This window comes from Nicotiana attenuata, unplaced genomic scaffold (assembly GCF_001879085.1).
Source record: "Nicotiana attenuata strain UT unplaced genomic scaffold, NIATTr2, whole genome shotgun sequence".
Lineage (NCBI taxonomy): Eukaryota > Viridiplantae > Streptophyta > Magnoliopsida > Solanales > Solanaceae > Nicotiana > Nicotiana attenuata.
In genome coordinates, this window is record NW_017672587.1 from 21,811 (window position 1) to 44,744 (window position 22,934).

The 22,934-nt window shown below is 36.3% G+C and overlaps 3 protein-coding genes across 3 annotated transcripts; 1 reads left to right on the forward strand and 2 right to left on the reverse strand.

Annotated features, from left to right (window-relative positions):
- Positions 1-667: 667 nt before the first annotated feature.
- On the forward strand, positions 668-1,606 carry LOC109213756. Its single transcript, XM_019377587.1, has one exon. The coding sequence runs from the start codon at positions 737-739 to the stop codon at positions 1,397-1,399; it is 663 nt and encodes a 220-aa protein (XP_019233132.1). The 5' UTR covers positions 668-736; the 3' UTR covers positions 1,400-1,606.
- Positions 1,607-2,302: 696 nt separating this feature from the next.
- Positions 2,303-3,448, reverse strand: LOC109213753. Its single transcript, XM_019377585.1, has 4 exons — positions 3,220-3,448; positions 3,009-3,157; positions 2,509-2,856; positions 2,303-2,356 (listed from the first exon to the last, which is right to left on the reverse strand). Exons 1-4 carry the CDS (start codon positions 3,446-3,448, stop codon positions 2,303-2,305), a joined length of 780 nt encoding a protein of 259 aa, XP_019233130.1.
- A 2,551-nt stretch (positions 3,449-5,999) lies between these two features.
- Positions 6,000-21,474, reverse strand: LOC109213759 (pentatricopeptide repeat-containing protein At4g04790, mitochondrial-like). The gene is made up of 17 exons (XM_019377589.1): positions 21,005-21,474; positions 20,876-20,923; positions 19,406-20,032; positions 18,886-19,065; positions 18,402-18,466; positions 17,555-17,662; positions 17,302-17,415; positions 16,400-16,495; positions 16,202-16,300; positions 13,804-13,923; positions 11,358-11,462; positions 10,762-10,926; positions 10,536-10,663; positions 10,379-10,457; positions 9,907-10,124; positions 6,981-7,199; positions 6,000-6,841 (listed from the first exon to the last, which is right to left on the reverse strand). The coding sequence occupies exons 1-16, from the start codon at positions 21,228-21,230 to the stop codon at positions 7,001-7,003; spliced, it is 2,577 nt and encodes an 858-aa protein (XP_019233134.1). The 5' UTR covers positions 21,231-21,474; the 3' UTR covers positions 6,000-6,841; positions 6,981-7,000.
- Between the last annotated feature and the right edge of the window lie 1,460 nt (positions 21,475-22,934).

The window sequence follows — 22,934 nt, forward strand, 5'->3', positions numbered from 1 at the left end:
TATGTCGGGGCCCTGTCCCGACCTTTATGACGTTTATGTACTCTTAGAGGCTTGTAGACAGATGTCATGTATATTGATATTTGTATGGCCCTGTCGGCCTATGTTTTGAGTATACGAATGATCATGTCGGTCTTATAGACCCCTATGTCACATGTATAAGTTTCTATATCATGCAGGGTCGTCCTATGTCTAGCATTCCCTTATGTTTTATTCTGGTTATCTCATAATGGCCCTTCTGGCCCATTTACCCATGATGGTGTGATAAGGAAGATACGTTACGTTGGTACTCGGTTGAGTAAGGTACCAGATGCCCTCGCGGCCCTCCGATTTGGGTCGTGCCATACAATGCTATCCTACTACAACTATGTAGTAAGTTAGCAAAATCTTATATACAGAGAGAGACCGCGCGCTAGTGTATATAATTTGCTAAAACCAGTTAAACTATACTTATAGTATTAACAAATTTACTACATCTTCGGCATATATATTTGCTGCAATTTTATTAATCTATATCGATAAAAAAATAGAAAACAATTTACACTACCACCAGTGTATATAATATTTAAATCCTTTAACCAAATACTCTACTATATTACCGTTTGAAAGAACAAAATGAAAAAACCTAAATTAAAAGCAACAGCCTTGGCAAGATATTTTGTCCCACCTACTAGTAACGAACGAGATACTTGGCACCACTTGACAAAATAGAGCTTATCGACTTGTTGGGCAATTTGGCATGGCTTCTAATATCCTCCAACTCCACCATATCCACACTCTCCCTTCAATTAATCTTCCTTCAAATCCAATTTCTAAAATTCCAATATCACAACCACTCACAAATCATATCCATGTAAAGCAGTTCACAATCAAATGCACTTCCAATCCCACGCCTGAGTCTTCAGACCCCAATTTCCTCAGTCCCACACCAACTTCAGAAACAACAATCAGCCCAGAAAAATTCCCAATAGAGAAACGAAGAAAGTCTGAGATAATTCGCAATAGAAAATCAAGAACTGGGCTTGTGAAGCAGGATCCACCAAACTTTGAGATAGGATGGAAGAGAACAAAGCCTATTAATTTGGAGAAGCCTGTAGGATATGTGATAATGGATTTTTTGGAGAAATTGGAGGAGTTGATGGCTAGAGATTTTGGGTCGACAGCATTGTTGGCTAAAGTGGGAGAAATAGTGGCAGAAAGAGCCAGAGAAGAAGCAGAAGTGTTAAGGGAAGAAGGGAAAGTTGAAGATAGAATGGTGACAGAATTGTCCAGAGTCTTGAAGTTGATGGAGATGGATTTGGCTATGGTTAGTGCTGCAGTGAAAGAAGAGACACTGAATGAGAGACTTGAACAAGCTAAGGCACGTTGTAGGCAAGCAATTCTTGTTGCTAATTCTTTTTGAAAGATTTTGCTGATAGGAAGCTCAAATCTTCTTTAATGTTGTGTAATATAGTAACTACCAGTAGTACAAGAAATCTTTCTATGGAGAAATCATTACAAAAGCAATTTTCTGTATTGGATTCTCAGTTAGCTGACTAGAAAGAGAATTATAGTGCATTCAAGTGTATCGTTCTTCTGAGCTTCTATACTGCGTTCTTAATTTACAGTATTGGACTAGCAAAACCTTCTTCCTTCTTTTTTTCCCTTGCTCTTTCCCCTCCTCAACAAGCTCCCCCTGGGGTTAAGAATGTGGATGATAGTTGCATCAACAAAGTACTGTTTTAGACACATGGGTATGAAAACTTTCTTCTCAATCAAATATATATATTTTTTTTGGTAATTAACTTTCTTTTGTATTAATCACCAAAGAAGAACTGTACAAATCCATAGTCAAGCTAACTCAGCTGACTAACTCAAAGTTTAAAAGCAAACATAGCATACCTATTTACACATATCACTAATGAATCTACTTTGTTCCTAGATAAAATTGATGTATATAACTCTTAGCTCGAGTAGCTACTCTAACATTGCAAATATATGCTATCTCCCTTGCAAGAACATCACTGCCTCGATACCTTTGGTCAAATATACGTGTGTTTCTTTCTATCCAAATTGCATATGAGGTCTCAGCATATATCATTCTGAAGATGCTAGCCTTATTGGTCTTCCCTTTTCCTTGATGCACTGAAGGTGTTGGTCCCAGCAGGTGGTGATCATTTGTACACTTTGAATCCACTTCATGACTTTCTTCCACAGTTCTATAGTATATGGACATTACACAAACAGGTGCTCCCTTGATTCATCCTGACCTTGACACATAACACATTAAGGGGTGACATTTAAACCCCAGTTGGCTAGCCTATCTTTAGTAGGTAGTCTTCCATGGAGCAACAGCCACATAGTGAAGACTGCCTTTGGCCTGGCAGAGTTGTGAAAGACTAGACATTTCTAGCTAACTCTTGGTAAGTCTCCTAAATGTTGTAGGTATATTTGTCTGATAATGCTCTTGCTGAGATCATTTAAGTTCTGTGTCTGTAGCATGGTTACTCTTGATCCAATTATTCTTCTCACCATCCAACTTGCTTGTTGTGGCAATGGCATATGTTGTAGTAGTTGTTGTTTGATATAGTATGCATTGACCCACCTTATCCATAGCTTGTCATGTTTGTGTGCTAAGTCCCAGCACGTTTTGGCAATTGCTGCTTTGTTCCATACAGGAAGGTTTATGAGAATAAGTCGACCAGCTGACCTAGGAGTACAAATCTTTTCCCATGCTACTAATGCCTTCCTGGTTATTGTGTTAGTTCCAGACCAAATGTAGCTTCTACAGAGTGCCTCAATCATTTTCAATACCTTAGCAGGCAAGATGAACAATTGAGCCCAGTAAGCTTGAATACCAAAAATAACAGATTGAACCAACTGCACACGACCAACATAGGATAGCATTTTAGCAGTCCAAGAAGAGATCTTAGCTGTGATTTTCAATCAAAGGTTGCCATTGTATGAGAGTTATTTTCTTTGTAGATAAAGGAATGCCTAGGTATTTGAAGGGCAAGGATCCCTTTTCAAACCCCAGGTGAGCCAATCAATATCTGCTCCTTCACATCTTGTTTCACCCCACCAAAATACACTGAACTTTTACCCAAATTAGCCTGCAAACCTGATGTTTCAGAGAACTGAGAGAAGTTTTTGTACAATGTGACCACTGAGGATAGATTACCTTTAGCAAATAACAAGAGATCATCGGCAAAACTCACATGAGTTATGTCCAGTTTCCTACACCTGGGTGATACTGGAATGTAGGTTCCTTCTTAAGCTCATGCAGGGATCTGCTCAAGTACTCCATCACTATTGCAAATTGGAAAGGAGAAATAAGATCTCCTTGTCTAAGACCCTTAGCAGCATTGAAAGGTTCTGTGGTTTCTCCATTCACAAGGATAGTATAGTTGACTGTCTTGATGCATTCTATTATCCCCTTGATAAACCTATCAGGAAAACCAAGCTCCTCCATCACCTATTGTAGGAAGATCCATTCTACTGAGTCATAAGCTTTTTGGAGATCAATCTTTATCATACACTTAGGATATATCTGAGCTCTACTGTAAGATTTGACTAGTTCATGAGCTAGGATGACACTGTCAACAATCTTTCTACCAGGAATGAACCATGCTTGAGCTTCACAAATGATGAATGGCATGACTTTCTGCAATCTAGAAGCCAAGATCTTAGAGATCATCTTGTATAGGATTGAACAGCAGGCTATTAGTCTATATTCTTTGACTGTGGTAGGCTTTGTCACTTTAGGAACTAATGTAACAGCGGTGCAATTGATGGCCTTATAGATCTTTCCTGTTGAGAAGAACTCCTTTATAGCATCTGTGATCTGAGTGTTAATAATGTCCCATGCTTTTTTGAAGAAAACTACATTAAAGCCATCAATACCCGGAGCTTTATCATAGACTCTGAACAATCTCTTGATTAGTTACCTCTGCACAAGATCAACTCTTTGTTGATGAGACAGTGTAGGACCATTCTTCATGTATGATCTGTTGATAGCAAGCAAAGAAGTGGCAGCTGACCCCATTAGGCTTTTATAGAAATCAACTATCTCCCTTTTGATTGCATCAGGGTCAGTCAACTTGTCTCCTAGTAGAGTAGTGATTTCTGTAATTTGCTTCTTTTGAGTTCTATCCTTCACTACTGCTGTGAAGTACTTAGAGTCTGAATTTCCAAGTTGTATCCATCTTGCTCTAGCTTTCTGTTGCAGGACACTCTCTTCAATTAATGACCACTTCTCAAGGTTGAGTAGTGTTTCCTTCTCCATATCTAATAAAGCATCATTGCAATTCAATGAAATCTTCTCTTGGATAACCCTCAAATCTATTCTAGCCTTCTCAATTTTCTGAGTGATGCCCCTGAATTCCTTAGAGTTTAAAGCTTTCAAGGCAGGTTTCATGTCTTTCAATCTTGTCCAAACTAATTTCAAAGTACCCTGTGTACTATGAGAATTCCACATGCTAGCAACTACTTAGGAAAAATCTTCATGTGCTGCCCATATGTTAAAAAATCTGAAAGGCACTCTACCAGTCCATGTTGAAGATGACAGTGTTAATAGCATAGGAGCATGGTCTGAAATTTGAGGCAGTCCATAAGTTGTTTCCACATGACCCCAGGACATCATCCATTCATAATTGCCAAAAACTCTGTCCAATCTACTGCTGACTCCATCTACTCCAGGCTGCTTATTAGACCATGTATAATAATCACCCTTCCAAGGTAGTTCTGTCAATGTAGTATGTTGAAGGCAGGCAACAAAGTCTTGAATTTCTGAGTAGCTTACTAGATTACAAGACAATCTATCGTTGTGGTATAGTACTGTATTAAAATCTCCAGCTATCAACCATTGTAATGCTATACTCAGTGATAGTAGTTGTAAGTTATCCCATAGGGCTCCTCTTTGTTCTAGCCCATTGTATCCATAGACTACAGTGAGCAAACAATCTATATCTCCTCTTCTACTTTTTACCTGACAGTGTATCATTTGAGCATCATCTTTAATACCAGTAATAATCAAGTGATTGGTATCCCATAGTATCCAAATCCTTCCATTCCTAGCATCTTTGTAGCTTGTCAGCATACTCCATCCAGGAACAATAGCTTTTGAGATCCTTTGAGCATTCCCTTCCTTCACTTTAGTTTCTACAAGTCCTACTAGCTTGATTCTATTTTCCTAATATACCCTCTAACATCCTTCTGTTTATATCGTTTATTATTTACACCCCTTATGTTCCAGAACAACCAATTCATCATTGTTGAATGATAGTTCCACCTCTATCCCGAGGTGGAATGTGCTCCTCATGCCTACTTGTTGATACAACTTCAAACCTATTCTTCACTGGGATGGGAGTCAAAGGTGGGGATTTGATGAAATTAAGTTCAGGACTTTGCACTGCTTTCCCTTTATCATTCTGCTTCTCAGCTACAGGGTATGATCTTGTTATTAGTCTTCATAGGATCAGGTGCCTTTGTTGTTCCTCTTTGATCTACAACTTCCACTTTGTTGCCAACTTGCTGCTGTTCCAAGATGAAGTATTCTGAGGACCTGCTGCATTATGTATAGGTCCTTTGGTTCTCCATTCCTGTGTGATAACCTTGTTACTCCTTGTTCTCCTTGTCTGGTTGGGATGCTGCATCACAGGTCGTGGCTGGTTGGTACACTTGTATCCCACAACCAAACATTTATCACAATTAGCAGGTTTCCAGTCATAGGTGACAGCGTGCAAAAATTTCTTTCCAGAAGGATCCATAACCACAATTTCAGTTGGTAATTCTGTTGTAACATTAACTTCAATCAAATATTTATCTGGTATCAGAAGGCAATCACTATTGCAAGAACAAACTAGCATCTCCTTGAAAGTTAGATGTGTGTTACTGGATAGACCTTACCTGTAAGAAAGACTTAAAAGAGAGAAATTGGCCGCAGTATCAAATCCACGAATAAATATTGTACTCAAGTTGCCACAATTAGCAATGAATAAATTTTGATAAAGAACAAAACATAATTGGGTGGAAAGACACGGTAAAGAAATGTTATTACAAAGCTGTTAATCACTTCATATTTGTTTCATTCAGAAGAAATAAGAAAAGAGGAACAATTGCTTTTCATAGGTTTGTTTTGACGATGAAAATAAGCAGAGAGCTCAACAGTCTACAATTGAACCCTTTGCACTACTCCAGCTAGGATTTCTCATTCTGCTTAAAACTACAGGCAGACCAATCTGCCCTGTTTTCTTTTTCTCCATGTGGGTATATACCTTGCAGGCTATGGTGTTTTCACAATTGTTCCACTAACATAAGGTTTGAACCAAATGGTCTGAAATGTTAGCACTGGACAAGATGACTAGCTACAAAATGAAAATACAGGTAAGGCCTACTAAACCATCGAAAATATCAGGTAGGAAATTTGAAGGCTAAATGTGTGTATCATCGACCAATTACAAATACGAAACTATCATATACCTGATCTCCAAATTAACAAATGATTCTACAGAGAACTCATTTTTTGGGAAAAGGGAGAACTAAGAACTCGGGAGGACGCGTGTTTCAGATTCTCTCCTTACTCTTCAAAATGAAACAAGACATCTGCACCACTTGATTCTTAGTCCTTTATACGTTCCAGTGCAAGTTCCCTTCAATGTTTCAAATAATCATAGGCAATAAATCCATGATAACAAAAGTCAAAAGAAGTGTCTCACGTTTCTCTTGATCCACTTCCAACTTGATGTTGAATCTCTGAATAATTCTAAAGCTGGACTAACATAGAGCTCTACGCCCAATGTACGAGTTCTCAGCACTAAAAGTTGTACATCTACATGATCTGCAAAAAGTTGATCTCAAGCAATTGCTGCACCAAAAAAGAATGACAAAGAAAAGTGAGCACAGAGGAAGGGGGGGAATAAAGTACCAAGCAGGAATAGATAAACTAAATGATCTGCAAAGAATATTCTCGTACAGAGATTGGCACGTTCAAAATTTATACACACCTAAGAATTTTCTAAATCATCTATGAACTCCACTGTTCACATCTCACATTCTTTCCAATTTTCTTTTTCTTCTTTTTCCCCTTTGCAGAGACAGATTTTCCATAAGTTTCTTGACAAGCTTGGAGTACACTGCAAACGTGAATATCATCCTTCGGTATTTTATTGAAAATATTTGCTGCAGATTTGTAGTCCCCTAATGCCAACAAGGCTTGATACATCCTGCATCAAGCGGTGTATTAGAGCAAATAAGGAATACATAAAAGGACAAACACCATTTGTGATCTCAAAAGTAGCCCAAACATAAGGTCAAAATACATCAATTGTTGCATCCTTCGGTAGTCACTAATAGGGAAACTGCAGCTTTTGTCAGAATAATTGTTACAATTTAACTCCTAGAATCAGTGAAAATAACTATTGTATGAAAATGATGTAAATGATTCATTTAGTGTATGTACCTATCTGTAGTGCAGAAGCTTTGTTAGTTTGATGCTCAATTACTCAAATGGTCACTCAACTATCCCAAATTATCTCCTAAAGTCACTTTTCTTTCGTTTGTAACAACAAAGTCACTAAACTATGCCTATTGCACTCAGAAGGTCACTCAACTAGATTTTTCAAATTTTGGATTGCCAAATACCTATTTTACCCTCTAAACATAAACATTTATCTTCTTTTTATTTTTTAAACTCTTTAATATTATGATTTTTCCCTTTTTAATTTACATTATGGAATTACCTATAGAATAAATAAATATTATTTATAAATTAAAAAAAAAAAGTATTTAAGTATATATAATGTTGGAATAACAAAATAATGAGCATAGTAAATTAATTAGAATAATTTGTTAGTAATAATAATTTTAGGATTTAACAACAAAAATTCAAAAATTTATTTACACAATTTAGAATGAAAGAAAATAAAGGTTGTAAAATATATATTCCATGCACGTAATATAAAAATAATTATTTAAATAAAGGTACTTTTATAATATACATTTTCAATTATATTATATATATTCCATGCACGACTTAACATACCATATACAGATAATCCCCCCTGCTTTCCGGCGACATAACTTTGTGTCATCGGAAAGTTGGTAGAAACATAATAATATAATTGAGCATAAATATATACTGTATATTATAAAAATACATTTATTTAAATAATTATTTTTATATTACGTGCATGGAATATATATTTACAACCTTTATTTTCTTTCATTCTGAATTGTGTAAATAAATTTTTGAATTTTTGTTGTTAATACTAAAAAGTTTAAAAAATAAATAAAAAGAATATAAACGTTTATAATTTAGAGGGTAAAATAGGTATTTGGCAATCCAAAATTTGAAAAATCTAGTTGAGTGACATTCTGAGTGCAATAGGCATAGTTCATGATTTTGTTGTTACAAATGAAAGAAAAGTGACTTTAGGAGAAAATTTGGGATAGTTGGGTGACCATTTGAGTAATTGACTCTTGTTTCTAACTTCTTTCCAACTTTAACTTTAAGTTGTATTAGATGGATATCTTTGCATTTCACTCGAACCAAGAAGGACAAAACGCAACAAACATATGAAAATGCACTAGTCAAGCTTATTTAAATCTTTAGAGTTGAATGATTGACTCAATAGTTTCTCAACAGATGCAACTGTAGAGAAATTAAAATAAAGAATAGGCGAAATACATAAAGCGCCCCTCCAAGTTGTCCACAACGGTCAGTTGAACACCTTAACTTGTCATATGACCAGTCAGACACCTCTACTTGGTAGAAGTATATTCTCTTAAACCCCTTCCGCTGACATGGCAAATTTTGTGTGTTACACCTACATCTAAGCGCGTGAAGATCTTGAAAATTAGGTTTATCTTTTTTTTTTTCCATAATTCAATGTGGACCCCACCACCTCCTCCGATTTCCTCCATCTTCTGCGTTGCCCCAATTATCTTCTCCATTAGAGAAGGAAGCAACATCACCGGAAACTTTTTGGCCGGAAAAGTGAGTACTTAACAGAAAATTTTCTGCAATCTTTCTTCTTTCATATTGTACCCAATTATCTTCTCCATCTTCACCCTCCATGACAGGAAAAACACAAAAATTTCCATCACCACCACAATCACCATCCGCCATTAAACAAATCCAAAAACAATTGGACTAACCTGAAAAGCTTGTAATGAATGCGGTAGCTCCAAATTTACACATCCACAACTGACAATCGGAAGGTTAAATATCAGAAGCACCAAATATTGATAGATACAGTAACGCAATATGTGAAAGTGACTCAAACACTTAAAATGGTGTCTGGTACAAGCACATCCACCATGTTCAATTGCTTCTATTTCCCTTATCGACCCCAAATCCGAAAAACTAAAAAGAACCCATCTAAAACCTTCGTCTGGTTTTGTTTATTCTGCTCCTTTTGGCATTCCTCGATGTGTTTAGGCATGGAGTAGAGGTTTCCGGTGGCAATGTTTCCGGTGGCAATGTATAAAGAGGAAGCTGCAACTTCCATGGTGTCCGGCGTCCATGGTGTTGGTCTAGGGTTTAGGGTGGTTTACGGTCTGATTTGGGAAAGTGGGGTCTTTTTCTTATTTTTTAATTAAAAATAACAACTATTTCTTAATATAGAGTATAATTTACTTAAGAAATACACGTGTCATTCAATAATTTGTCAGATTGACATGTCATCCGCGAGTGTAACTCACACATGAAGCTTGTTGAATTCGAGTGTTCACGAGACACGCCTGTGTTAAATAGAAGTATCTGACTGGTCATATGGCAAGTTAAGGTGTTCAACTGACCGTTGTGGACAACTTGGAGGGGCTGTTTATGTATTTCGCCTAAAGAATATGAGTAACTATCATGAATTTCCTAAGAACAGAATGTTCAGGCAAGCAAACAAGATTGAGAAATATCAGTAATTCGAAAATTACCTCACAAAACTTAAAACATTGTAAGGAAGACTAGCTGTTCTGTATTCTTTCCAAACCAGAGAACAAGCTTGTAAATCCCTGGCATTGACACACGCACTGAGGAGGAAATCAAGACTTTTTCTTGAAAGGCGGACACCAATCTCTTTCTTAATAGCCTGAAGGAGATCCAAGCCGAACTGCAAATTTGTTGGTTCATTTATCGCAATCTGGCAGAAAACCTGCTCGATGATTACCAAAAATCAGTATCTTACAAGAATTTAACACATCAGAGCTAAATTAAGGTCTCCATAAATAATTAGAGCCAACAATTTTGACAAGTAAAATATTATATCCAGTGAGGAGCAAGACACTCCATCTTGCACACAAGGACTGATAAGAGTATATCAACGGCAGGAGCCCTAAAAGTACTAAGATCCATGATACATAATTATAATTTCCAACCGAAAGCAGAGAAAAGGAACAAAAGCAAGACCTCATCAAACAGAACTTCTTTAGCCACTTCATCGTTCTTGTATGCATCTACCAGCTTTTTGAGCAAGTCAACAGCAGATCTATATTACACAAAGGGGGAAATTTTAAGCGAGTCAAATTTCAGCAATAACTCTCAAGAAACAGTTATGACTTTATACCTCAAGTGGTTGTGCCGAACACAATATGTTATGACCCTAAAACAAGCATCAACCCAACGATCCAGGCCATCTAGGTGCTCAAGTAAGTGCAGCAATCTATGCAACTCTCCTTCAGACTGAAGGTGTTCCTATAAAATTATGATTTAAAAGAATAAAAGTGTCAAGAATTCGGAAGGTGCTTAAAGAAAAGATCTTGGAAAGAGCATATGTGCAAGAAGGCACTTACAATGAGACATATGATTGTTTTTGGCTCCAACTTGCATTGAGCTTTATTCATTTCTTCATATATTTCAAGGGCATCAAGCATTTGTCCATGTGATGCAAGAGCTGAAATAAGCACACTTCTGATTTCATTGAAGCTCTTTACAGGTACTCTTCGATCATAGATTACCTGCACATATTTTGATGCTTTTAAATCATCAGAAGAAATATCGTTTTCGTTTGGCAAGATCTAGCTTCTTCCGAGGAGACAAAGGAACAGAAAAAAATTTCGCATGAATGCTCTACATTGGGGTTATCAGTTAGAAAGCCGTTCAATCTTGCTGCAAAAAATATATTTCACATGAAAGCTTCCGATTGGACAAGATAAAAAGCCCCAAGACGGAGAATTCACTGAGATGCAAAAATGTGCCACCAGAGACTTCAACAAGATTAAATAAATAGATAAATATAGAAAAGCATACAACTGAAATAATTTTGAAGGGGAAAACCAGCTATTAAGAATTCGTGGACCTAATAAAGAATTTACCATGCAGAAAAGGGAAACATATGGCAATCAAAGACTTGTAAAAACAAGAAACTGAACTGGGTATACTCGTGTACCTGTTTAGCCTCTTCAAACTGTCCAGAAGCTGTATATCCATTTATTAGGGCCATATATACATGCTTTGTGTATTGAACTCCAGAATCTTTCATCTCATCAAGAAACTACAGATTTTCAAATTACCAATTGTTATTGTGCATATTTATAGTCAATGTCAATAGAATAAGAATAGAATAAGCATCTTTGCGCTAATATGGAAAGAAGAAACAAAAGAGCTAAAAAGTCTATGCCCCGATAAATTAGATAAAGGAATCAGATTTATGGATCCAATTACCACTAACAAAAATTCTAAGAGAATTTTATGGTACATCACTTCACAGAATTGTAGTCACATAAAGGACAAGTTTTACATCAAATGGAAAGACTAGCACTGTGATGATGAATGTATTCACGAGACATGGTTAAATTTTTTATCCTGATTAAACATCATCTATGCCTCATTTGTTTGCACTTAATGAAGGTATGAATCTTAATCATTCATATTTCACACATTAAGTACGTTTTAAGTCTGAATCATTCAGATCTTGATCATTAAGTGTATTTTTTTTTTAATTTCACAACCACTTAATGGGTCTGAATAGGTCTGAACGATTAAAATCTATATCAGGGACTTAATTTCATTAAGATGTTATTATCCATATTCACAATTAATTACTGCTAATGCCCACCATTATCAACTACCATCATGCACCACCCGCCACCTCCATACTCAACCACCACCATCCTCAAGTATTATCATCACCGCCATCATTATTGACTACCACCACCCGCCACGTCACCATTATTGACTACCACCACTTACTACCCCTACAATTATCAACAACCACCACCACAATCATCCTCAACCATAACCATCCACCCACTCACCTCAACTGCCACCACCAACCACCCCCACCACCATTATTAACTATTACAGCTAGTGCCCACCGTTACGAACTACCAACACCGCCACCATCCGCCATTATCAACTATACCACTCACCATTCTCAACTGTAATCTCCACTAGCAATCACTACTAGCGACTATCTAGAACCACCACTATCAACCAAAACCACTACCAACCACCGCCTTTAGTCGGCATCTACAAATACCACCGTTAGCCATCCCCACCATCAACTACCATATATTTTTTTTAAATATTTTGTTGATAAAATATTAAGTAAATCAGTATTTTATTCAAATTTTATATTTATTAATTTTTATATAAAGATAACTTTTATCATTCAGATGTTGAAAAACAAACAGTCTTAATCATTTAGTATTCAGATTTTAATACACATCTTAACATTCGGATATGTATCCCAGATTCAGACGTCTTAATCTTTAAAAAAAAAACAAATGCGGCTTTAATGGCCGTCCTCTCTTTTGATATGAGGGTCAATATGAGAATTTTCTTATGTTGCATTAGTTAATTTGTAATATACAGTTTATCCCAATTCTATGCGGCAGTTATCAACTTCTTCATTTTTATGATGGTGGTGTCTGGGCTAGCTTGCCCACACCTCGACTATTCCATCGGGTACCTACTAACTCCCACCGGCACACGTACCAGGTAACTCTACCCATTAAGACTTGGATAGATGGGAAGAATCACCTAATAATTTTTATCTCCATTGGGATTTGAACCAGAGACCTCATGATTCTTCTCCCATTTCATTGACCTCTAGGCTACACCTTTCATTTTCAACTTCTTATTTTGCTAGAGTTCTCTTCCAAAGCAATATCAACATAAAATTTGAAGTTTTTTTCAATTTATTAATATGGCAAACTACAATCCATAAATCGTCATTCCTACCCAGGAGTTCAACAGTGCGCCCTTCCACACTTGTCAGCAAAGGAATCCAAGGATTTGCCAATATGCTTGCACGATTTCTTATAGTACATGAATTGAACTAGCTTTATAATCTTAAATTGGAATTAAGCTCAACATAAGCCGGCTTTCCTTCTATAATCAAGGACATTATCATCTCCATTCTATCATTTCCATTGTACGAAGTTAGAATATAATCTCCATTCTACCTTCTTACTCCCAATTACTAAACCACCTTCTATTAATAACGAGAAATATGAAAGGGCACATAATCTAGAATAAGCTAGTACAATGAAAATAATGCATCCACTCAAATTATCAAACTTAGTCAGCCAGAGAAATGAGAATGCAAGCCTTGATTCATAGTCCTATTCCCACAACAATACAAAAACAAACGCAGTGTAATCCCACAAGTGGGATCTGGGGAGGTTAGTGTGTACGCAGTCTTACCCCTATCTTATGAAGGTAGAGCGGCTATTTCCGAAATGAGAAATGCAAGTCCTGGTTTATAATCCTATTCCCATAACAATGGGTGCTAAATAATTTGGCCAAGTCTGGGCAGGTTCTTTTATAACAGATCACAGAACAGAACTTATCACAAAGGAGTACTGAACTAAGATGAAAAACAAAAGGACCTTAGATATGTTATCTCCACTTGTGCAATTGCTTATCAGATAGCTGAAAGTCTGAGAGTCTGACTTCACATTGGCATCTTCCATTTGTTTGAGAACCTTTAGTGCAGCATGAATGTCTTTCTGCAGAAAGTTCAACAAATAGGAAAAGTCAAAAGCTGAAAAAATTAGAAGTAATAAGCACTATACAATCATTATCATTTCCAGCGATAGGGAAATTCATGCAACAAAATTCCAATATATTGCATTATGCTTCTACTAGTGACTTTTAAATGACATTTAAAAAAATACCAAAAATTAACCGAACCGTACCGATACCGAAGAGAAACCGACATGATTGGTACGGTTTTTAAAAGTCTAATTTTGGTTATGCATCATAGAATAACCGAAAAATTGATATGGTACAAATTTTATAAAATAACCGACCGAACCGAACCATTGACACCCCTAGTTACTACCACGTAATAGGGCGGCTTTAAATTGGTTGGTGAGGGTCAAATTTACAGGGTTGGGTATCGGTAATGGGGCGGGTCAAGTCTAATTAAAGATTAGATGGACCAAGAGCCTTGGATGCGTGCCACGTGTCTAGTCCGTCAAAGAAGGGTATATGCGTTTCAATAGTAAGACGGTAGGGGGTTTTCTGTTCCAATAGTATAACGAAGGATAATTTTAAACAATTTCTAGTAGTAGAGGGATATTTCAGGACCTTTTCCGTTTATCCAATGAAATATTTTAAATTTAATGAAAATTTACTACATTATTTATCCACTGAAGTATCTGGTTTATTAACATAATCAATCAATCAATCAATACGCACCGATCTGAAATCAGTTGGGGTCGAAATTATCTATGTCCAGCCTGTCCAATCAAGTTCGTTCCATTACAATACAAGATAATTTAAGCAAATTCGGAGCTCTCTAAATCCCATAAGTACCCTTACTCGGATAACTACTTTGATCCTAATTAATTGGTGTCCCACATATGTATCAACTATATGCTTTATTATCATAAAAGAAGAAAATAATTGGTACTATATGCATGTGTGTGTGTGTAACAAAACTATAAATTAAAATAACTTTACTTCAAAATAATCAATTCTTAATTATCACAAAATAATGAACAGTTTTAAGAGAATTTAAAATTATGTATCTTAAAGATAAGATAATGAATAATGAACATTGCATTACTCTTTCAATCATGGAAGACCCATCTTAAACAGTTTGTTTCGAATTATTAAACCAGAAGTACAAGCATTACACAAAATTAAATTAATGAAACGAGTAAAATAACTAAACAATTAATAAGATAAGAAGCACTGTTTCTGCATTACATGCTCGTATGCAGAAATAACAAGTTATTATTTTTTTATTTTTTTGAAGAAGTAGTGTTATGTAAAGGCATCAAGAAGATGCAAGAGAATACAAAAGAGGATAAAGGTTAGCTCATGTTACCGCCACAAAAAAAAAGGGACGTATCAGACTATGAGCTAACCAATATCAAAACTACAGGAAGAATACAAAAGAGGATAAAGGTTAGCTCCTATTACAAACAAAAACCGTGTATCAGACTATGAGCTAACCAATATCAAAACAACGGGAGATTTGAATTTGTAATTTTTTACAAATGTTATTTTAGTTATATGACCCTTTCCACAAGAGATCACCGAAAAATAACAAAGAGATCTATATTTAACACAGGAGATCTTTGTAGGACCATTTTCTTCTATTCAAACTATAAGCATAGGAGATCATTTCCTCCATATATAACTAATATGTGTATAGTTATTCACAATGATATGAATATGCACATACCCAATGTGGGTATTAATACGCAAACAAAATTTGATAACCAAACATCTGAATAACAATACCCAAACAAAATACAATCACCAAACACTTGACATTTGACGCAGAATTCATCCGGAATTATTTCCAATAACACGAGTAACCAGACGACCCCTAGCTCTAGTTGCACAACTTTTGTAGAGAAACAAACAACTTTGCCCACATAATTTAGTGAAATTATTAAGATAACTTGCTAGATTTCTTACTATGTCTAGATCCACTAAAGAGGTAGCGACTTGAAATTGAGCAATAAACTTCGATGTATTTTTCCTTTTACTCAAAAAGACATTCTGTCTATCGAAAACAGTCTCTCTACCCTCAAGGTAGGGGTAAAGTCTCGTACACAATACCCTGCCTAGACCCGAGTGGGATTATACTGGATTTGTTGTTGTTGTTGTACTCAAAAAGACATTCTACAAGTACTTTGAAAGAGACGCGGTCAAGTGAAGACCACAAGAAGCAATAAATAGGTTTGAGAGTGGAAGTTAGTCGTTCTGCACATAGATAAATTATGACAACTCAAGCATAGAAGATAACATGATAAAAGGAGTACTCACCTCCCGGAAATATCCTGCCATTATGCAATTGTACATGCTAGTGGTAGGCATCATGTCAAATTTCTTCAAATCTTCGATCATGCCATATGCGCCTTCAAACTGCATTGAGGACAACATAAAGAACACTGAGCTCTTGTAGTTAGGCGAGTCTTTCAATACCCATACACAAATACGTACGTTCCCTAAGAGAAAACTTACATCTTTTGCTCTCACAGTCATATTTATCATTATCCTGAAGGTCTCGCTATCTGGCTTGAGACCATGGCGAAGTAACATTGAATATATTCGATGAACCTAAGATTCATGAGGATACACATTAAAACTTGATTTGTGACGACCAGAAATAAATCAAAGATACAAGAGATAAGCAATGGATAATTTGTAAATATTTCATGCTCCGGTACTCTGGGAAAAATTACTTATGTAAATTTCAACTCGAAGTATTTCGCCGCTAAAAGTGATTGAATCAAATAAGCAGCAAGAAATTCAGTTGACAATGAAGAAAGAAGAAAGGACAAACAGAAGGGACTGGAGTGAAACTTGAACAGATATATAAGAACACCGACGGGTTAAATTCAGCTGAAAAACTATTATAGCCATGAAGATTACCTTTTACTTGGATTTGACATCATAAACTTAGCTCTTCTACTGATAAGACATATATCAATATTTGTTAAGCCCATTTGCTAATTAATACCTAACCTATTTGGAGACTCCAATTTTGCTGTTCTTAAGAGTTAAAAGCTCCAACAAGCAGATCATGAGAACTAATTCTTCTCTCTTTAGAGAAGGAGAACTAATTCTTATCTTTTGCCCCTAAAGAATGATATCACAATCTATTCTAGTACATTAGTATTTCATCTAAACATGCTGCCCAGGATGGCTTGATCCTTTATCAAGGTTCAGCTTTGGAGCATCAAAACTGTTTACTGTAACCATATATACATGAGTAGCAAATTTATCAGAACAGCAAGGACCATCTGTGACCGTAAAATCTCAGATAATTGACGTGTCCTAGCCCAAACTATGCGACAGCTCCTCATAGATTAAGTTAATGAACTAAAACATCAAAAAAAGGTAAAAGATTCAAGTCAACCTACCAAATTATACTCACAGCTTTTATCGCAGGCATCTAGTATGGAATTAAATGTCTCCAACGTTAACGCCACACCCGCTTCAAACATCTGATCAACCATATCAAGTGCAACATGTACCTATTTGCAAAGTTGCAAGAATCAGTACATTGAAGAAGTTTAGATATCAATCATAACATGCAATGACTTATTTGCACAAAGAAATCTCCAATCACTGCATAGAGTATATCTAAAACATCAGTAAACAATCGGTTCATACCTTAAATAACTCACAACAATACATAATAAGCTTCTGATATTGGGAAGATGTTGGTGTAAGCTCCAACTCAGCATGTAAATTTTTGAATTCAAGCATCACATCTTCAAGCTTCCACAACATAACAAAGCAATCAGAGCAATATTTCACAGGTGGACACATATTAAGAACTAGCATGCCTACAGATCCACTTGGTAACTGCAATAAAAAAAAAAGGCAGCCCGATGCACTAAGCTCCCGCTATGCGCGAGTCCGGGGAAGGGCCGGACCACAAGGGTCTATTGTACGCAGCCTTACCCTGCATTTCTAAACTTGGCAACTGCAGTAGTTTATTTAAAATTTACAACCAACTTTACATTAGCAACGTAAAGAAGTTATGCTAATTGCAATCCAGAGTCAATCAGTATCTAGAGGAAAAACATAAACAGAAGGCAAAATACAATAAAAAATCAAACTCCCTTTAACTTCCATTGTTCCAGTTCATGTGACATCAGTTGACACCGTTTGACTGTACGCAGAGTTTAAAATGTTTATGTAACTTGTGACTTAAGAAAAAAAAAAGCGTCTTAGATATTCTATCCAACAATCTTTTCCATTTATTTTTCTAATTCTATCTTTTTGGCCTCGGTTGTTCTTATTGTTTTATTCTTCTTTTCATATTCTTGTGCTGAGGATCTATCTGAAACAACCTCTCTACCCCACATGATAGGGTAAGGTCTGCGTACACACTACCCGCCCCAGACCCCACTTGTGGGATTATACTGGGTTGTTGTTGCTGTTGTTTATGCAAGCATCATGTGACTTGTATACCAAGGGAGATTACCAGCAGCATTCATGAGAAGTTCCTCACCGCAAAATTTGGCATGCTAGTTGTATAATTGTAAATGAACTTTGAGATGTTTTTTGCTCCAATATCTGCTTTGAGAGAGATTACATTAGGATGCATGAGAAGGGAATGTAAGTGGAAGAGATAAGGGCACTTTGTCAGAAATTAAGGATTTGCTAACAGCAAAAGGAAAATCATCAATTTCCTTACAAATGATGCGAATATTCAAAAAAGTTTCTAGTATATAGTAATTTCCTTTTTTCTTTTTTTTGAGAAAATTGTCTATAGTATATCTATTCGCAAAATTTGATAATAACCCTTTCTAAGATGTATTGGGATAAGATACCAACATAGAGAACATCCTATGAGTTAAATAATAATGGGTAACCTTCATGTTATAGTGCCCAATGCAATTAGAAAAGATTTGCCTAACATGAGGCCAGTGAATTAACAAATGAACCAACTATATAGGCGGCGCCTCTGAACAAAAGAAAACTGACAAGTTTACCTATTGTTACTAACTCCTGAAGAAACTTCTTTGCGAAGGACTCCAGTTGCAACTTCCCCAAGAACTTGAAGATATTTGTGACACAATTCATAGATGAAATTTGTGTTATATCAACAGTGTGTAGGAGCCTCACAAAATCCTTAACACGGTCCTCTTCACACAGTGCTAACAGATAGTTTTCTGCAACATGTACAACATTGTGAGATTCTAAAGTATGACACTGGTGCAGAGACAGTCTTTGCCAGAACTCATCATAAGATGCATTTCAGAAAAAAATGTGACATTCTAAGATGGTATCTGATTGCAAAGACAGACTCTAAATCCATCAACAATTTGCATATGCATTACAAACATAATGTACAATAAATATGAGAAAAAGAAACATGCAACTTAATCATTTTAATCGCAACTCATTGAAGTACAAGGTGCCACAAGTAGCTTCTAATAACCAGTAGGATCAAGCAATTTGAATATACAAACAAAAATAGTTATAGGGACATGTGTCCAGTAAATTGCAAACCTTGAAAGGAGGATTTATCATCTCCATCATAAAGTGAAAGATGATAGAAGAGTTCTTCTAGTTTATCTTCATTCTCAACTTTAATCCAAAGCAACATCTCATAGTAAGCTAATCTTGCAAGTGAAACAGAATTTCTATCTATTATGAGCTCACAGTAAAAGTCAAACTCCTGTGCCATGCCAAAATCAATAAAATACATAAGAATTGGACCATAGCTCTCCTCTTCTACTTGGAAACCCTGTTCCTTCATTGATTTAAGAAGTTGATAAGCTTTTGAAAGCTGCTTCAACGACACCTCTTCATCATTTGTTTCTCTGGCTTTCTCTATACAGAGTCTTATTAGAGCATTATATTCTTTCAGGCCAGTTTCTCGTCCCAATTTTCCAAACACTTTAATGGTAGTATCAGTCCCCAATTTACAGGCACATTGTTTAACCAACTGGTGGAAACGACTTGTCTGACTACTCTTGAAGGTCCATATTTCCTTCCTTTCTCGTGCTATTTCTTTCCGCCGCAATGACTTATTGGATCTATCTATATTTGATAACCATGGTACATCCAATACATTTTCCAAACAACTTGCATTGCTACTCGCTTCTGAATCGATCAAATCATAATCCAAATCACCTACAATAAGAGATAATAAGAAGAATATGTAGATAAAACGGTTTGTAAGGCAATAGCATGCAGACGACATATGCTAAAACAAAAAGATATTCCAAGTCGTGCATCCTTTCCCCACATCCAATTACATCACAGTGGATCTTGTGATAGGAATTATTTCAGGTAGTCCTCTCTGATCCCACCTGCTGAAGCCTATCTTTTAAGCCTTCTGGATAATGCAGAAATATCAATATAAGGATAACAGTAGCTGGAAGATCATAGTTCACACATTTGTTCAACCTTCTGCTATCAAATATCATTACAAGAATTCCTAAGACAACCACAACATATTCAAATACCAAACTAAGGAATGCACTTATATTTTGTATTAGATGTATAGCTAAACTGAAGATTATTGATACTTAGAAATGTGGCAGAATTTTCCAATTTGGCAACTGAAAATTTGTGGAGACTCATTTAGGAGCTTTTTTTTTTTTTTTTGAGAAGGAACTCATTAGAAGTTCTCCCACTATTATTTAAGACTTCAAAGGTCAGAACATGATTGATCATAATGTGGATTCATTTTTTGAGCAAACTAACAATTATCATTATGTGCATTCATATTAAACAACTCTTCTCTACTTCTAACAAATGAGTCCATGTGATATGCCGAAGTAAAAAAAGAACAACCAAAAGAATAACAGAGCAATAAAAGAATAAACAAAAAGAAGGCAATATTTTTTTTATTTAAAAAAAAAACTCCAGCCTAAGTTAGTAGTCCTTCCTCAATTTGTAACTTATCCAAAACTTAAAAATTATGACAAATGTACCTGAATTATCAAATTAACACAGAGAAAAAAAACATACCACATAGTATCGACGATATTTCTCCTGATAGCACTTTTGCTGATTCTCCTGAAAAACAAAGAACATAAATAATCAAGCAATTTTAAGTGTTTATAGTGTTCCAGCAAAGAAGAATTAGAAGTGTGCTACCAGAATCAGCAGCTGACTTAAAATTCAGGCTTTCGGCGGCTATTTCACTGAGAGACTTGGAAGAATCAGTAAGCCGAGATGAAGATGGCGATTTAATGGAGGCAACGTACTGTTTTAGGGCAATATCCTCAGCCGAGGTAGAAGGCGCAGCGGATTTCCATTGCTTTGATATCTTACTGGCGGAGCGAAACAAAGAGCTTAGGGTTTTGGATTTGGAAGCTGGCATGAGCAATGACCCAACCAGATTCTCAACACGTGAACTGAGAGGGGCAGCAGATGTTTTGGTGAACAAAAGATTGTTTGTGTTTCTCTTCCAGTAAGATTAAGCCGTTAGGTTTGATTATGTGTAGTTAAACTAGCTTATTTTAAAAAATTAATCCAAAATGATTAGTTAATACTATTATCTATCGGGGAGAAATTTGGTGAAAGATTATAAGGAACTGACGATGAAAGGAGACAACACTGTAGAATCTTATTTCATCACACTGGCATTCAAGCAATGTTTGCAAGATAAAGATGGAACTTGTCTCAAAGGCAATATTTGATTTTGACACAGTTACCCACAAAAACAAAATTATTTAGGCTTGTCTACCTATCTATTTTTCTACCCATAAACTAATTATATTTCTTTAATGCTGTATGGTGGGCCGGGCTGGGACCGGGACCAGACCTGGCCCGCGGTCTTAACGGGCTAAACAGTCCTGGCGGCCGGTCCTGGTGGGCCGGTCCCCAATGGTGCAGGAGGCCCGTCGCGGGCCGGTTCTCTTCTGTAAGCCCACGAGCCCGGGAACGCTAAGTCCGGGACCGGCAGGCGGGCCTGGGCCGGTTCAACCGGGCCTAACGGGCTCCATCGGCTATTTTTTTTTAAAAAAAAAAAATTTAAAAAAAGACCAACAGTCAGATTTTTAAAATCTAGCCGTTGGCCTTCATAATTTATCCGTTGGCCACTTTAAAAAATAGCCATTTGGCCCCCAAACTTTATATAATTACACTTTTTCCCAATTCTCAACTATAAATACCCCCTCATTCTTTTATTTTTATTCACCAATTCATCAATCTCTCTCAATCTCTCTCAATCTATATCTAATTTCTCTTCTATAATTGCTTATTTTATTATTGCAATTTCGTGAAAAATTGTGAAGTTGGTGAATTGAAGTATTCAAGTCTTCAAGTTTTCAACGATTTTCAATTTTCAAGAAGTTGTTCGGCAATTCGGTAAACTCGTTCCAACTCTTAAGTTTTAAGAATATATTTTTGTGTGTTTAGTTTGCATAATTGTAATTAATATGGCATTTTCTTTGAAAAAAATATTTGGTGGTAAGGGAAAAGCTAAAATTGGTGAAAGTAGTCTCCAACCTACTACCCTTCCCCCGGCTCCCCGACCCAGACCTGTTACCCGTCCTGCTGCTCCTATTATTCTTGATAGTGATAACCCTTGTTTTCAATTTTCCGATAGTGAATTTTGCCATAATATTGCACCAGGTGAACAATTAAATGAAGAAGTTATGAATGCTCTTTATCCTAATCAAACTATCTTAGAAAATGATGAGGAAAATGAGGATGTAGATGAAACCCAACCGGATTTAGATGATACACCTACTAGTCCTGTTAATAACCCAACTGATGCCCCGCCCGACCCACCTGTAGAAACCCCTACTTTTAATAGACAACCTTCTAAACGCCTAGAAACATCAATAGTTTGGAATTTTTTTACTCAAGTAAGAGAACAAAATAAGGCTAAGTGTAAAACTTGTGGGAAATTGCTGGCGCATAAATATACTGGAGACCGTAGCGGTACGGGTAGTTTGGCTAGGCACATACAAACACACCCTAGAGATAAAGTTAAATATTTACAAATGAAAGCGCAGCAAGAGGGGACAAGTGTAGATACTGCGGTTAACCCTAGTACAGGTTCAAATCTAGTTCAACC

Bases quoted from the DNA above. Each gene is read 5' to 3' on its own strand.
- LOC109213756 (XM_019377587.1), top strand. From the start codon at position 737: ATGGCTTCTAATATCCTCCAACTCCACCATATCCACACTCTCCCTTCA.
- LOC109213753 (XM_019377585.1), bottom strand. From the start codon at position 3,448: ATGGAGGAGCTTGGTTTTCCTGATAGGTTTATCAAGGGGATAATAGAA. The intron at 2,857-3,008 runs GTTTGAAAAGGG...GGTCGTGTGCAG, and splicing joins TATTGATTGGCTCACCTGGG to TTGGTTCAATCTGTTATTTT. The intron at 2,357-2,508 runs GTGAGAAGAATA...CAACTCTGCCAG, and splicing joins CACAACAAGCAAGTTGGATG to GCCAAAGGCAGTCTTCACTA.
- LOC109213759 (XM_019377589.1), bottom strand. From the start codon at position 21,230: ATGCCAGCTTCCAAATCCAAAACCCTAAGCTCTTTGTTTCGCTCCGCC. The intron at 17,663-18,401 runs GTGAGGAACTTC...ATGTTGTGGAAG, and splicing joins CTAGCATGCCAAATTTTGCG to CTTGAAGATGTGATGCTTGA. The intron at 10,458-10,535 runs GTATAAAGTCAT...TGTGTAATATAG, and splicing joins GTTCGGCACAACCACTTGAG to ATCTGCTGTTGACTTGCTCA.